This window comes from Dermacentor variabilis, chromosome 6, assembly GCF_050947875.1.
Source record: "Dermacentor variabilis isolate Ectoservices chromosome 6, ASM5094787v1, whole genome shotgun sequence".
Taxonomy (NCBI): domain Eukaryota; kingdom Metazoa; phylum Arthropoda; class Arachnida; order Ixodida; family Ixodidae; genus Dermacentor; species Dermacentor variabilis.
This window is the reverse complement of record NC_134573.1, coordinates 194,110,366-194,127,259: the sequence shown is the minus strand read 5'-3', so window position 1 is coordinate 194,127,259 and position 16,894 is coordinate 194,110,366. Positions and strand designations below refer to the sequence as shown.

Below are 16,894 nucleotides of genomic sequence, written 5' to 3'. Positions count from 1 at the left end.
GGCAATATCATCAGCGAATCGCAAGTAACTAAGGTATTCTACATTAACTCTTATCCCCAATTCCTCCCAATCCAGGTATCTGAATTACCTCCTGTAAACATGCTGTGAATAGCATAGGAGAGTTCGTATCTTCCTGCCTGATACCCTTCTTTATTGGGATTTTGTTGCCTTCTTTATGAAGGACTACGGTGGCTGTGGAGCCGCTGTAAATAAATTTCAGTATCATTACATATGGCTCGTTTACACCGCAATTCCATAATGCCTGTATGACTGCTGAGGTTTTAACTGAATCAAACACTTTCTTGTAATCAATGAAAGCTATGTATAAGGGGTGGTATTAAAATTAGATCTTGCATCTCCTGCGATACCTTACTGGTATCCTGTCTAACGAAGTTACAACCGACTTCTATTGCACACTCCTTAATGATGCCCATAAGATTTTCGTTCATTGCTTCAACACTAAGGTTCTCTTCCCGAGTTAAAGCCCTATACCTCTTCTGTAGCTTGATCCGAAATTCCTCTATTTTCCCTCTTACCGCTAACTCATTGATCGGCTTCTTATGTACCAGTTTTTCCCTTTCCCTCCTCAAGTCTAGGCTAATTCGAGATCTTACCATCCTACGGTCACTGCAGCGCACCTTGCCGAGCACGTACACATCTTGTATGATGCCAGGGTTAGCACAGGGTATGAGGTCTATTTCATTTTTAGTCTCGCCATTAGGGCTCCTCCACGTACACTTTCGGTTATCCCGCTTGCTGAAGAAGGTATTCATTGTCCGCAAATTATTCCGTTCTGCAAACTCTACTAATCACTCTCCCCTACTATTCCTAGAACCTTTGCCATATTCCCCCACTGACTTTTCTCCAGCCTGCTTCTTGCCTACCCTGGCATTGAAGTCGCCCATCAGTATAGTGTATTTTGTTTTTACTTTACCTATTGCCAATTCAACGTCTTCATAGAAGCTTTCGACTTCCTGGTTATCATGACTAGATGTAGGGGCGTAGACCTGCATGACCTTCAATTTGTACCTCTTATTAAGTTTCACAGCAAGACCTGCCACCATCTCGTCAATGCTACACAATTCCTGTATGTTACCAGCTATATCCTTATTAAACAGGAATCCGACTCCTAGTTCTCGTCTCTCCGCTAAGCCCTGGTGGCACAGCATGTGCCCGCTTTTTAGCACTGTATATGCTTCATTTGTCCTCCCAACCTCACTGAGCTCTATTATATCCCATTTAATGCCCACTAATTCCTCCAATAGCACTGTTAGACTCTCCTCACCAGAAAACGTTCTAGCGTTAAACATTGCCAGGTTCAGAGTCCAATGGCGGCCTGTCCAGATTCAGAGATTCTTAGCACGCTCTGCTGCATCACAGGTCTGACCGCCGCAATGGTCAGTTGCTTTGTAGCTGCTGGGGACTGAGGGCGGGGTTTGATTGTTCTATTCATATAGAAGGTTGTGGTCAAGTACTGCACCAAGGTGGCCAATCCTGCTCTGGTGAAGGAGTGCATTACCGGTTCTGGTCACCGGGGTCAGGCCACCAGGCCTGTTTATACAGCTGTATCAACATGTGGATTTTTTTATCCAGTGGAAAATTGCGTGGCACCGGGATTTGAACCACAGTCCTCTTGCACATGAGGCAGATGCTCTACCTCTACGCTATCGCATCGGGGCACAAGTAGTAAGTAATTATACAGAAAGCGTTTTATTTACTGTAATTGGAGGATTGGAGTAGATTAGTTCGACCACTCAAGGAGTGGGAATGGTTCAACTGTCAGAACTCCGACAAAAGGACTGGAATCACATAAACCACAACTCTGAAGGAATAAAGTGGGAATAAAATGGAGCGCCCCCACTCTGCAATTCTGCACCATGCCGATACATCCTGTTCTTGGGCAATGCCAGCACAGCTCTAGAACCACAAGGACGACTGCACTACCAGGGCGAAACACATCGAAGGCCCGTCAGCTGCTGCATGAGCACGTGCTGCCAATGAGCAATCCTGCACAACATATTATATATACATATATATATGTACACACACACACGCAGTGCACAGACTGGTACCCTAGGTAGGGGCTAGGACTCTCACAAACTATAGTGTTCTCCACAAATGTGACGAGTACCAGGCCACCGAACTCCTTGCCCTGTGCACGTTGCTGTCTATTTTCATGAGCCTAGATCCTGATGCAACCACTGGTGCCACGCTGCTATTTTTTAAGGCCACCACTAGGTGAAGCGCCAGGGACCGCCCAGGCCAGGGGACATCAGCTTGGTCCGATACACAAACGACAGTAAACTTCGAATTGACAGGACTACGAATTGTATTAGTAAATTCTTAGCTAACCGGTACCAATTTGTAACTACTAATTAACTTTCTTCTCCGCGTTCGCTAGTAAGATCTGGTGTGCCACAAAGCTCTGTATTGGGACCAATTTTATTCCACTACAAACATGGCTCCACACAATAGTTTTGTTTGAAAACATATGTGAGTGCATATGCTTGTACTGGACAGCGAGAATAATTAAGAGTCAGTAAGCAATGTCAAATAGTACATGCAATCTGGCGTACAAAACAAAAGGAACCGGTCACTATTTAGTGATAGTTTTTCTTTGTGTGGAACAACTTCACCCTTGAAAAGTTCCTCATTCTACAAAGGTTTATATAGTGAAATATACAAATATTTGAATGTATTTGAGTTATCACCTGGCTCAAGGAACTTCTAGTGGCAGCCTCTCTCGATCTCGCAATTCCTGGCACTGCTCAATATACAGCATGCCTGACTGCTGCAGTGGTCAAGTGCTCTGCAGCTGTAGGAAACCGAGGGATAAGGGTTGATTGCACAATTTATGGCATTTCCAAATTTTTAACTTAGTACCATCTCTATACTATGTCGACACTATATGCCACTAGACCATTGCTGTGCTCCAGTCATCATAATATTAATTCGTAAACACAAGCTATACAACTGTTTAGGCAAAATTTTAAACTGCGCGAGGAAGACACAGAACGTGAACTGAAACATAGACGCACACAAAGCACAGGCTTCCAACTGGTTTTATTTTGTGAAAGCAAAGAATATATAAGGTACTTCAATATAGCAAAACAAGGAGCAATTGCAAATAATTTGTGCACAAGGTATTGATGAAAAATATCAAGACCATGTATGCCTTAAGAGTGCAGGAGAGTCTTAATGTGCCCATCTAAGACTTTAATTCTTTCCTTGAGAATCTCCTCTTGCAGTGCAGGAGCTGCGACAGCAAAAGCTGCCTGCCTTATGAGGAACAGAATAAATTCCTTTCGAAGGCAAACTCAAGAACAGAAAGAGAAGTCATCAAGGCATTCCACATCACTAAAAGGTGTGACAACTAAGTTAGCTCACCTTCTTGATCCCTATCAAGGAAAGAAATAGAATTCTTAGATGGGCACATTGGGACTCTACTGCGCTCTTAATGCACAGGTGGCCTTGCTATTTTTTGTCACTGCCTCGTGCACAATTTCTTTGCGAATGTTCTTTGTTTTGCCATTTTGAAGAACCTTATAAACTCTTTGCCTTCACCAAACAAAGCCAGTCGGAAGTCTACACTTTGTGCATGCATCTATGTTTTTGTTCATGTCCTGTCTTCCTCGCAGAGTTTAAAATTTTGCTGAAGCTACGAGCTGACTAGCCCGAAACATGCCTTACTTCAGTGTACAGCAGGGCTTGTTGGTAAAGCTACACAATGCAGCTCAAGTGTGTGTCTGCTCTTCTGTGTTCTCATGATGTGGCTCAGCCTTGAGTGCATGTGTAGTTTCAATACTGGCTACTATATTTTAACGACTAATATAATTTCTATCTTCAACTTCCAGCCAGACAGAGTACCTCATACTACATTCTGAACATTGCTGCAGTGTAGCAGGATTTCTGTCTAATGCATTGGCCTTTACCACCAAATGCCTGAGAAATTAAAAAAAGTTATCTAGATTACAAGCACAGTGGGGATTCATGTTACAGGAGGCATACTGCAGGTAAATGGCTACATAGTGTTAGTTCGGGTTCTTCCAAACATTGCAGTGTTGACCAATGTGTTTGTGTATGGTGAGTGATTGCATATATGACACAAGCTTTGTGAGGAGAGTACGATTGCAAAGGCATGGTTTCTTTGCCTCTTTCCTAACACTTTGTGGCGGCTGCTGTTTTGACGAGTGGAAAACTTGGCTTATGCAGTATGCGCAAATGGGTTTGAGACTTTTAAGACCAATTTCCTTGAGGCAAAGTTTAGCATGGAGCCAGTTTTGTCACAAGGAAGTTATTCCTACTCACACATGCCTGTTTTGTTCTTTGTTGTTTTCCCCTTTAGTTTCAGGTCCACCTAAATTATTGCCGTCACATATAATATGGTAGCATCAATCTATGTATTAATCATTCGAGTATGGAAATCTAAAAGTTTGCAGCAGTGTAAAAGGACAGGAGGACAAGAGGAGAGAGGAGAAGAGAGGTTGTAGTGTAACAGAAATAGGCAAGCACTAATTGAGCGACAAGACCACTGAACACAGGAAAAGCAGATTTAGCTGAAACACAGCAGCCTGTAAGGAAGACACGGAACATAATTCTTTGTGAAGCTTAGTCTGCATCACAGTTTTATATACCATCGGAGATCATGAACATGCCAGAGGCAAAGCATACTGTTACGGGGATGTTGGGAGTATAGAAAGACTGTATTTACAATATATATTGTCTCGTGGTAGTAACGGTTGAGAAGGCAGCAAAACTATGATTAACGAAACGAGCGTTTTATTGGGCGAACTTGTGCCCTCAAAAGAGGCTACACTCAAAGAAGGATGGTAGCGGCGAACATGATCGGCGGTCATCGAAAATCTAATGAGCGGGTCAAGCGCGTCGGCTTTTATACATCTGTCGTCGAATGTTCCAAAGCAATCGCTGGAACCCGTGTGCCTTCCACAAAGTTGCACATTATCCGCGTCGCGCGCACACGCAATCAGATAACACAAGTTGCGGTGAAAGACAGTGGACGGGACCATCGATAACATTCCAGAAACTTCTTTTACATGCAGGCGCGTCCTATGCGATAACATTTGTTAGGCGCCGAGAAGTGGTCGCCCGATAAAGGTAAAGAAGTACACGTGTCAATATACAAGATGAGGCAGAGTAGTTAAGATGGCTGACCACCAACAGCACGCAGCAGCCAGCGTGCTGCGGTCTTCTTCCTCTCTTTTTTTCATTCTTCCGTAACAGGACCCCCGGGTGGTGAAGCGCCGTCTCGGCTCATGGTAGGCAAAGAATTGCGAGTGAAGTATGGCTTCAGCTGCGAAACATGCAAGACGTCAACAGGCGTCAGACTTGAGGATGCATCAAACTGAAGTGGCGAAATCTCGTAATTTACATCGTTAACTTGACTCAGGACTTCATAAGGCCCTGTGTAGTGAGAGAGAAGCTTCTGGCAGAGGCCAACCCGACGACATGGTGACCAAAGGAGCATCCAAGCACCTGGTACGAACTTAACATCGCGATGGCATCAGTCATAACTCTTTTGGTATATGCTGCGGGGCTAATAAACGAGATCGGGCTACTTGACATGCCCTGTGAGCGCGATCAATGACTTCATGAGCATGGTCAGTTGCAACACGTGGCACAGAAGGGATTATGATGTCAAAGGGCAAAGTGGGGTTGCAACCATACAAATGATAAAAGGGTGAATATCCTGCAGTGTCACGTCGGGACAAGTATACACAAACGGCACGTAGGCCAGCGTGGTGTCCCAGTCGCGGTGATCGTTGGAGACCTACATCGACAGCATCTCTGTGATTGTTCGTTTAAGACATTCCATAAGATCGTTTGTTTGTGGGTGGTAGGCGGTGGACAGCTTGTGCTCAGTGGCACAAGAGCGGACGAGGTCGTCGACAACTAAAGACCAGAATGAGCAGCTGCGGTCTGTAATAACTGTCGAGGTGCACCATGGTGGAGAATGACGTCGTGGAGGAGAATATTGACAACGTCTGTTGCACAACTAGTCGGCAACGCCTTTGTTATCGCATAGCGTGTCATGCAATCAGTAGCGATGGCAATCGACTTGTTGGCTCTAGTAGTCGTCGGAAAAGTGCCAGGTAAGTCAAGGCCTAAGCGAGAGAACGGTTCACAGGGAACTTCAACTGGATGGAGTCATCCGACAGGTGGTAGGGGAGGTTTCTTCCGGCACTGACACAATTCGCAAGTTGCGACATAACAGTGCACAAAGCAGTAGAGACCTGGCCAGAAGAACCGGCGTTGTACATGATTGTATGTGTGCAAAACTTCAAGGTGTCCCACCGTCGGTGCATCGTGAAGTTGTTCAAGAGCAACAGACTGGAGATGATGAGGACGGCCAAGGAGCAACTCAGGGCCATCAGCGTTCATATTGCGCTGGTAGAGGATGCCGTTGCGCGGCAAGAACATGCGACATGTGCCGTCAGTGCTGTCGGAGTGATAGCACTCCGGCAATGATGGACTGTAAGGACTCGTCGCATTGTTGTTCGGTGCGCATGTCAGTCATGTCAGTGAAAGCCCTCACGCAGGTCACCGGATCATGCACAGAAGGATCAAGTGGATCCACGGGGTGACGAGAGGCAGTTAGTGTCCTTGTGGAGGCATCCAGTCTTGTAATTGACAATAAATGAAAATTCCTGGAGCCACAAAGCCCAGCCACCAAGCCGTCCTGTCGGGTCCCGGAGGGAAGACAGCCGGCAGAGTGCATGGTGGTCTGTAACGACCAAAAATGTATGGCCGTACAAATATGGCCGGGACTTGACGACAGCCCAAACTAAAGCGAAGCACTCCCACTCGGTGATGGGGTAATTTCTCTCGGCAGGTGACAGCAGGCGGCTGGCGTAAGCTATCACGCACTCCGTACCATTCTGTTGTTGATCGAGGACAGCGCCGATGCCATGGCCACTTGCGCCAGTGTGGACTTCGGTCGGTGCAGATGGATCAAAGTGGGCAAGTATGGGAAGGGTGGTCAGAAACCTGATGAGAGCGGCAAACGCATGAGCCTGCTCCGGGCCCCATGAGCATGGCGTGTTCTTCTTTTTGATCTGTCAAAGGCTGAGCAATGTTGGCAATGAATGAATAGAATTTATTGATAGGAAAGACAGAGAGGTCGACCTGAGCCAGTGCGCTCTAGTCTGCTACTCTGCACTGGGGAAGAGGGAAGGGGAGTGAAAGTATTGGATGGATGATGATGATAAGAGAAGTGGTGAGTGCTTATGTACATGAGACAGTTGCCTCGCTAGAGCCGCTCATCTAGCTTGGTGTCCTGCAGGAACTTCAATACTTTTGTTGCACGCATTGAAATTGCAGTGTCAGGCCATGGGCCGAGGATAGCTTCCTCTGACAGTAGTTGTCTGCCAACGCTGTCAGCATTGGCAGACAACTTCGCTCCAGCATATATGCTGGGCAGTCGCACAGTACGTGTTGCAGTGTTTCGGGCACCTGGCAGTGTACACAATCAGGGCTGTTCGATTGGCCGATGAGGTGTGCGTAGCGACGGGTGAAAGCAGCGCCAAGCCGCAATGTTGGCAAGGTTTTTGATGAAACGATGAAAGTAAGAACACAGGCCAAAGAAGCAGCGCACATCAGAAGCAGAATGTGGCACAGGGAAACTGCGTATGGCACGAACTTTTTCCGAATCTGGTTGGACACCGGATGCGTCAATGAGGTGCCCCAACACGGTAATCTGACGGCGCCCAAATTGACACTTCGTGGAGTTGGAGGCCAGCTTTTCAGAAGACTGCAATAATGGCAGTTAGTCGGGTAAGGCGGCTGTCCAACATGGGAGAAAAAACAGCTTCGTCAAGGTAACAAAGACAGGTGGTCCATTTGTAGCATCGTAGAAGAGAGTCCATCACAAGTTCTAATGTCGCAGGAGCATTGCATAGGCAAAAGGGCATGACTTTGAATTGATATAAGCCATCCGGTGTGATGAAGGCTGTCTTCTCCAACCATTTCATCAACCGAAATCTGCCAGTAGCTGGATCGAAGATCGATGGACGATAAGTATTTAGCTCTGTGCAAGCGGTCCAAGGCGTCATCGATGCATGGTAGTGGGTAGACGTCTTTTCGCGTGATCTCATTTAAGTGGCAATAATCGGCGAAAATATGCCAGGCACCATCTTTCTTTCCACCTCTGATTGGATGACTCAACGTTCAGCATGCGATGCACGATAGGGACGCTGACAAATAGGATTTGTGTCTCCAGTGTTTATATGGTAGTGAACAACAGGTGTTCAGCCTAAACGCCTGTTGCCCAAATCAAAGATTCCACTGTACAATTCAAGCAGGAGACGTATGTCCCTGGCCTGTGCAGAGGTGAGGTTAAGTGCAGTCATTTTCGCAAAGTCGTCCGTTAAGGAACCAGAGCTGGCCGTTGCGATTGGCACTAATAAACAACTCTCACAATTCAGACTCTCAATATCAAATTCAGGACCACTAGAAACGCTGTCCATGAACATGCTGGCCGGAATCACTTGAGGGCACAGGCTGAAATTCAGAAGAGGTAAAACAATGTCATTATTAGTAACCGTGACCGGTTCAAAGCACATCGATGATGGGGCGAAGCACATATTCACCATCAGGAACTTGTGGCTGGGCGGTCAAAGTGACGTAAGTAACTGCTTCGGGTGACAGACGCACATCACGAAGCGAGCACAAGTGCGGTGGGGCGGTGCTCGGAGCATCGGCGAGTTGAGGCAAGAACGCCGGCCGTGCAGTCGAGGAGAGCAGAATGAGTGGATAAAAAGTCAAATCCTAGGATAACGTTGTGAGGGAAGATGTTGCTCACAGCAAAGAGAACAGAAGTAGGGCGGCCAGCTATACTTGCAGTACACATTTCAAGAACCAGCGTTCCACCGTCAGCCATATGAAGCACTCGGGCAGCTGCTGGGGTGAGGACCTTCTTTAAACGACTAAGCAGGCTAGCACTCATCACAGGTATGCGGGCTCCACTGTCGATGAGTGCTTGGACAGCTATGCTGTCTATTTGAACGCCAATTACACTTCTCCTTGTGTGCATAGACAGAGGATTTGCTGCAGCATTAGGCAATGCACCTCCTCCGAGGGCTGCATTTCTTAGTTTTACGAACGGATGCGGCCAAACACCACAGGGGACGAAAGGCGACGTGGCTATGGCGAACGCGAAGATGGGCGACGTGTTTGCGGTGAACGAGACTGGTGTCCGTGCGGCGATGGTGAGCGACTGTACCACATGTTCCTAGCAGAGTTGGCTCTGTTAGATTCGGCGATTGGCGAAACATTGGGGGCATTTTCATCAAAACGGCTCAGGTTGGTTGGCATGAGAAGTGTTAAGGGCCATGAGTTGTGACAGTATCAGGCGACATGACCAATGCGGCAGCAGGTGAAACATGTCGGCTGGTCGTCCGCAGTTCTATACTCAGTCAGGTTGCGATAACGCGGAGAGAAGCATTGGGGTGGAGCAAAAATAGCAGAAGGGCGTTTGTTAGCTCTGGGATTGGCAACAGCACAGACAGAACGTAAGCCAATGTTTTCAAGTTCCTGGTGAATGATGGCTTGTAAGAAGGGGACTGAAAATGTTGTAGCATCAGGGATAGGCGAACAGAAATGCAGGCGCCATCGCATCCAATTCACGTCGATTCCCACCACATCTTCCGATGGCGACGCGTGCTGCTGTGTGGGTTGATCTTCACATGTTGGCATTGCAGCAGTAGTGGGAAGTGTGGCGAATGGTTGCAAGACGCATCGGCTTTTGGCGTGCTGGAATTGTCGGCACTCTTTAAAGATAACATTAACTGTAGAGTAGCTTTTGCACATGAGCAGATTAAAGGCGTCGTCAGCAACCCTTAAGCACATGCCCGACCTTCTCAGCTTCTGTCATGTCGTGATCGGGTTTGCTTTACGACAAAGTGCCAGCATGTCTTGGATGTACAAGAGATAGGACTCCGTGGGGGATTGGGCACAGGAGGCCTGTTCCTGTTTTGCGTCAATTTTACGGCCGGCTGGTTTGCCAAACAACTCTGTCAACTTCTCTTTGCATTGGTCCCAGCTGGTTAGCTCCTCTTCGTGGTTTTCATACCACACCTTTGCCGTGCCTCTTAGGTAGAACAACAGGTTAACTAGCACACACGTGGGGTCCCATCTGCTGATTCCACTCACACGTTCGTACATAGCCACCCACTTTTCAACATCGGTGCCATTGGTCCCACAGAAAGTTCCAGGATCCTTGGGTTGCACAACCACAACCTTGGCTATGCCCGATTACAAGGTACAGCAAGATGTTTACCCCCAGATGTCACCTCTTATGACATTTCAAGGCAACGAGACTGAGACTGCACTGTATTCAGCGGCATTGACAACCATGATGTAGAGGATTGACTTTCCCCCTATGTACAACACATCAGCAGAATAAGAACAAGGAAATGCCCCACACAGGTGCATGGCACTAAACTGGATGCACTACCTGCTGTATGCAAGAGAGAATGAGGAAGAATGAGCTTCCCGTTACTCCTGAGCACCTACCTACAACTGCTTTTATGGGCACAGCATTGAAGCTGCAATTGAGGTAATGCCTAACACCACATGAAATACAAAGCACACTACGTCAACACAGAGAAACCAAAACAACTGCACACACTTCTCACTGAAATAGACACAACACCTGCTTTGTTGCATCTGAGCTGAAACGGGTGAATCCCAAACTCTGTGTCACATAACATCTGAAAAAATTAGCTGCTACGAGAGAACCAATGAGAATAATCTGGCGCGCTATGCATGCATCTTTAGCCTAATGGGTAAAGAATTGGGCTGCTGCACTAAGGGCCCTGATTAACGACCCACCATCAGGCACATTACTATTATTGAGCCTATCTGACTGGATGTACGAAGAAGCCAGGAGACAGCTCATGATAATGCTTTGCATAAGAGACAACGAAGCTGAACCCACGTTTTCTGCCTTGTGCTTGCAATGCTCTACCAAGTGAGCTTCAACGGCAGTTGTCCCAATGTCAATTTTCTTGGATAGCTGCGCATATGTACTGAGCATAGCCGTGGGAGTGCTAGGCAGCAGCACTCACAGTTATGATGGCAGACGTGTAGCATCCTTTAAAACACCCACATTACAAAGCACATGATCTTAGAAGCTGACAACTGGCTAATAAAAACTCGTTTTCTACCATGAGGCCCCAAGGCAGCCGAAATCAAAACATTTGTATCTTATGAGCGAGAAAAATCAGGGGAATCATGCAGCTCAATTTTTTGTTTATAACAAGCATGTGATGGCAACAGACAATGAAGCAACAGTGACTATATGGAAAAATGGGTTAGACCTGACGACAATCATTGGCAGCTCACACTATAATGCTTTCTCTACAATTTATTGTCTCAAGACATCTGGCAGCAAATCCTCTGGATTCTTCTTCTACTATGTCTTTTGCAACTGAAATTTTAAATGTGCGTAATACTTCATGGCAACTTAGAACACTTAAATGGTTAAGCATCTCCATACCTTAAATTTGTGGACCAGCTTTGTCACCTTTCTAGAACAATAACTCTCTGGTGTTATACATCACTCAAACCAACTAATTCTCGCTCAAACCACTACTTATTAAATCTACCTTTAGATGCAGCAGTACCTGCATTAGACGCAGCTGCATACACTTTTAGCAAATGGATATACATACCACGCTCAGACTGAGCAAACCAAACAAACCAACAGCAACCAGTACTTGTGTCCATTTGTCTTCAACGAGGCAGAGACAGGCCAGGTCTCGATAAACACAACAAATATAAGGTGCAGGCAGAGTAAATAAGCAGAAGCTGTAAAGACAGCAGCAAAGTGAAACAAATTAGACAAGTTTGCACACAGTCAGCGATCTGGGCCGAAGAAAATTTACAACGTTACTGCCACAATTAGAAGCAAATGTTCCTCATGCAACAAGAAAAAACACGTTTTAGCTGTAAACAGCACGACTGCGCGGAGTTGGTTGATATTCTAAAAACAGCACAGGCAACAATTAAAGTAGACACATTACTTGTGTCATCTGTCTTCTTACAATATCGGTCACGGTTGCAAAGCTACGCACATGATCTATGAACGAAAGCAACGGACGTGCATATAAAGCTTGGTGAGCCGATTCATACTAATATATATATGTTTAATTTTGAAAGTTCCCGTAAAAGTGATAGTAGCAGCAGCAGTGAAGTGGTTTCGTTTACCAGCTCGCTCACAACGTACGCATTGTATGATTTAACTCCTCCGCTCGCAAAGGAGCTACTAAGAAGCTTTAAGTGAAGGAAATACGCTTTCGTTATCTCACTGCAACGAATGAAGGCCTCTAACGCCCATACCGCGGTCAGCAGTGAGAAAGGTAATTAAATGCAGCAATACGCTGCATGGGTAAATAAGAAGGGCATAGCGTAGTCATCCTATAGAGATGGAGAAAAATAGACTTAAGAACGCGATAAACATCATGGGACGACATCCACGCTAGTTGAGTGCATGCATTTCTGGCGCGTGGAAGATGTCCCTGTCTTTTTGTTCATTTTTTCACATCAGTGCAACGTGTAGGAACTGCAGTGTTGAAGGCACGAACGAATAAATCATACTGCGATCACTGCGGGACCTGCGACAACCGTTTCGTGTTCCTTCGAATTTCGAGATCACATCGACCACAGCTCGAATGCGCAACCGGTTTTTTTACGTGTCAGCAAGAGAACGGGTAATCGCATAACACTTACCGTTGCTCCAAGTACGTCGCGGTAGCACCAGCAGCTGGGCAACAAATGTCATCAAGCCCTGGCCCACCGCAGTGTCCGCAACTTGAAGCTTCTAAGCATTCGCCAAAAACTAAAAGCGGACCACATCTATACGTACGCGCGAAGAACGAGACGCGAGCCATGCCGTCTGAGTTCGAGAGTAGTTATTTCATAAAAGCAAAAACAAACAACAATGTGACGTCACATCCGGTAAAGCCAACTTGTCCTCCTTTCTCACCTTCTCTCAGCTAACGCATGCGCAGCGACCACGGAGCCCTCGGGGGCGATGTTCAGGTAGAGGTGGCATTCCCATGCATACCACAGCGCAGCAGCGCCAGATTTCCCTCTAGGTAATGTAGTGAGAAACTCTATGACACCTACTCCTCTGGCAGTTGGACAGTGTGGCCAATGCCTGGTGTGGCAGAATAGGTAATGTAGTGAGAAACTATGGCTCCGGCAAGCTGACTGGAGGCGAAAAGGTAGATGGCACACCAACATGGTTGCACTTCCGGCTTCAAAAACCTGACGTCAGGGTAGTCAGGGCGTCTTGTGTTTTATGTCTTTCCTCCTCTTTATTTTATGGTTGCTTGTTGGGCCTGGTCCTGTCTAGTAGCTGGCTGCAGTAGCTGCTGTAACAGAGCGTTTCCTTTTGTATATTTATACGCTTTTGTACTTTTGACGATATGCAATATAATTAACTTTAGGTTTGAAAGTGGGGTCTACAAGCATCTGCGCATGTTTGACGTTGTGTTAAACGCTGCGATCACTGGTACGCTACAGACTGACATCGTGAGCCTTCGCTTAAATAGCCCATCCTGCATGCTCGATCTGTTGCGTGCAAATGCACTTTGTGATTGCTGGGTGCATGTATAATCGAAGTGATGGCCACCGCGAAAGTGTTCGGTTTTTAGACGCTTTGAAGTGCGCAAAGCTACCGGCATGATTATGCCTATTGTGGCACCGTGCACACAGGCGACTGTGATGCTTCATTTTTTTTAAATTGTCTCGGTGATTCATTTTAAATGATACAAGTTCATGTTGCCGAGTTCACACGCCTGCCTGCAACACTCGTTCTTTTTTTTTTTTCCTTTTTACTGACGGGCATTATGGCACCGTATGCGAGAGCGTCCACGAAGTTTGACATGGAACTGATGGAACATGCTCGCTTCAGCTTCCTAGCCTCGAGGACGTTTCCGTGGAACGTCCGATTGCGATTATATCATAGTGGCTGGTATTTTGCTGATAACGCAGCTGGGGTATTCCTCATTGCTGCGAAAGGCGAGTGCATATCAGTTCCTGTCGTGATCGTGAAGTGCTGCATCGTCGCGCCATGTGTTGTTCAAAATAGAAAGTTGTCTCCCGAAGTGTGCAGATATCATCAACAGGGTTCGTCGCAAAACAGGGTTGTTGGTTATTGTTCGGTGTAGTTGCATAGTATTGTACCTTAGCCTGAAATTGTGTTGCTTCATTCCGTTTGTTTCAGAATGCTCGAGTTTGTTCCAGTACAATGGCGAGCATTCTGCATCATGAAACAAATAGCCCTAACTGCTACTGCTGCCACACAGCGCCCAAGCGGCCACCTCAGCCAGCATCCGCAAGCACCTCGTCAAGCACAAACGATTTGGATGCTTCTTTACATGAGCTGGGCATGCTGAGTGCTGTCACAAACTCTCGCCAGGACTATGTACTTGAGAAGCTTTCCCACAGAGCTAGAAACATGGACTCTAGCCCACACCATTCTGGGCTCTGTGTGTTAGCCATGAATTCTGCCTACATTGCAGACTTCTCATTCATGACCTCAAGTGTTGTTCCAGAGAGCCCCCCAAGTCCATCTGAGACTGTGCCACTCCTGACTTTACGACGTCCTCGTATTCGGGCCCTTCGTAGGCGACACTACTTTTATCAGCCATATGACTACCCTTGGCGGCAAAGACTAGTGGACATGCTGAGGACAAAAGAAGACGAATCTGCAGCTGAGTTTGAGAATGGCACTGATGGTGTCAACAAGTCGAACCCGGGCAGCCCGTCCAAGTTGACTGGGACCAGTTCAAACGCAAGTGCCACTACTGTGGCTGGTATTGTCCGGTCCAAGTCACTAGATGACCTTGAAGTGTGTGCCAAGGAATGTGGGACCAAAGAAGATATTGAAACAGTATCACGTAAAATAAGCAACCTTCATGTCAACTAGCTTTGCTTTCTATAGGCATACATCACACAGTGGCAGTGTTGGTGTCTTAAAATTTATTCAATTGGTTGCCTTCAGCAGAAAATGATTTTTTTTTTTTTTTTAGAGAGGTGCCCTCCTGTCTAGCTTGCTTTTCTTGGCTGCAAAGTTTGTAACCTCTGAAACACTTATTGACATATTACCTTCTTTTTTCTGATATATATTAGCATTAAATCTATCTTTGCAGTGCTAAGTTGGTGGTAGAAATATCTACTGGCAACGTGCTCTGAGCAAAACACTTGTGATGGATCTTTTGTTATTTGGGTCAAGTGCACTAGTCTCTAAGGGGCTTTCTGTACCTGATTAGCAGATGAGAGATTGCTGCGCTCATGCTGGAACACACAAACATATGTTAGCAGATGCTCATAACTGTGGAAAGTGCCCAGTTGATGTTGAGGTCTCAGCTGCATGTTTTTTATTTTCAGCCTATTGCAGTTTCAAAGTTGCAATATGTCTTGCAAATTCACTGAAGTCGAAGTAAAAGTAGTAAAGATGCATCAGTATAATCAAATTATTGTCAAAACACCTTTTGTAGCCAGAGCTGATTTTCTGCTCAGTAATGCCTGCTTGTTGAAAAGCAAAAGTGTACAGACAACAGGTCTGTGTTGTAAAATTTTAACTGTCAATTTCAGGCAGCATGACGAAGCTGCGAAAAAAATGCACCTTTTTTCTGGCACCCATGGTTCGTACATGTTTGGTCATTTGGCGCCATTCATGGCAACTTGCAGGGTTCGTGACCCTTAACTTTTTCAGGCGCCAATGAATTCTGATTGAAAACTTATTTTCACTGCATTTCTTGCATCTTCAGAATCGTAAAGTGTACAGATGCAGAATAGGTTAACAATTTATAATTTTTAGTGAGTTTTGTCAAGCTTGCAGAATGGGGACTTCATGCGAAAACTAGCTACAGGAACATCAGATATGAGAAAGTCAACTATTTCATGTATAGCATGCTTGAAAACTGCCTATCCGGGTACTTGAAGATGATGTCTGGTGTAGCACACTGAATAACAATGAAAGAAGTGAACCCACTACATACAAGGACATACTCACACCAAGCAATAACACAACCGTCTACCTTGCCACTTGTTTTGTACACATTATTGACACTTGCAGCTCAATTCCAATCAAAATTGTTTCAAGATGTATGTGACACATTTTAAATATCATTACTTTCATCAATATATTTGCTGTTGATGCACCATCTTGGCATACAAAATTGTCAACATGGCGCCTGAAAGGGTTAAATAGTTGCTTTGCTGTAGATGAAGCTCTTACTTGGTAAAGCTTTCTGTGAAGTGATCCAATGAAAGCCACTGTAAAGGCAAAATCCCCTGTACCATTGTACATTTTCTTATTGTTCAAATCTTTGCATTGTACTCATACTGACCAACCAGCATGACCACGAGGTTGTGCTAGCATGCTGGGGTCACTTGCAAAATGTTGAAGGCCGGTTTACAAAGTAGCTGGCTTGCAGTGGAAGCACAGTGTCAGTTTGTTGTGCCAGCGAAAATAAAATCTCGTCCTTCATTTATTTTTGTGCACACAAAACAAGTAGATGTATATTCCAGGGGTCTCAAATCTAGCATGCTTGTCGCACAGCTGCCCATAAAAGCTTCCTTAATTTTAGATGACTTAGTGGGTAGTGGTAAACAACCAAGAGAGCCGATCGAATCACGTATGAGGTTGCATATTGCATATTTTGCTATCTTTGCACATTTAAAATTGTTAAAAATGAAAAATCTATTTTTACTTTCAACCACACGCAACTGAACTACATGCTAATGGTGATTTTCTTCAAAATAGCACAAACCACTTTGGTGGATAGTGGTGGTGGTGATAAGCTTTATTGAAATGGGGGAGAGGAAGGGGTGGACGTGGCTGAGGGATCGGGATCAAGTAATG

The 16,894-nt window shown here is 45.8% G+C and overlaps 1 protein-coding gene and 1 long non-coding RNA gene across 5 annotated transcripts; one reads left to right on the top strand and one right to left on the bottom strand.

The window, feature by feature from the left end:
- Positions 1-2,558: 2,558 nt before the first annotated feature.
- Positions 2,559-12,886, bottom strand: LOC142584474 (uncharacterized). Of its 2 annotated transcripts, none has more exons than XR_012828800.1 (3): positions 12,748-12,886; positions 11,691-11,826; positions 2,559-2,815 (listed from the first exon to the last, which is right to left on the bottom strand). It is a non-coding gene; the product is annotated as an uncharacterized LOC142584474 (long non-coding RNA). The 2 variants fall into 2 exon arrangements; XR_012828801.1 differs by lacking the exon at positions 2,559-2,815 and adding an exon at positions 5,248-5,311.
- A 267-nt stretch (positions 12,887-13,153) lies between these two features.
- LOC142586029 (uncharacterized) lies at positions 13,154-16,523 on the top strand. 3 transcript variants are annotated; one of them, XM_075697258.1, is made up of 2 exons: positions 13,154-13,244; positions 14,249-16,523. In XM_075697258.1, the coding sequence occupies exon 2, from the start codon at positions 14,273-14,275 to the stop codon at positions 14,951-14,953; it is 681 nt and encodes a 226-aa protein (XP_075553373.1). In that variant the 5' UTR covers positions 13,154-13,244; positions 14,249-14,272; the 3' UTR covers positions 14,954-16,523. The 3 variants fall into 3 exon arrangements, with proteins under 3 accessions (XP_075553373.1, XP_075553371.1, XP_075553372.1); XM_075697256.1 differs by lacking the exon at positions 13,154-13,244 and adding an exon at positions 13,332-13,554; XM_075697257.1 differs by lacking the exon at positions 13,154-13,244 and adding an exon at positions 13,333-13,534.
- The last annotated feature ends 371 nt before the right edge of the window (positions 16,524-16,894 follow it).

Excerpts from the sequence above, each read along its gene's own strand:
- LOC142586029 (XM_075697256.1), top strand. The coding sequence starts at position 13,345 with ATGGTTGCTTGTTGGGCCTGGTCCTGTCTAGTAGCTGGCTGCAGTAGC. Across the intron at positions 13,555-14,248 it reads GTACGCTACAGACTGACATC|AATGCTCGAGTTTGTTCCAG; the intron begins GTGAGCCTTCGC and ends CGTTTGTTTCAG.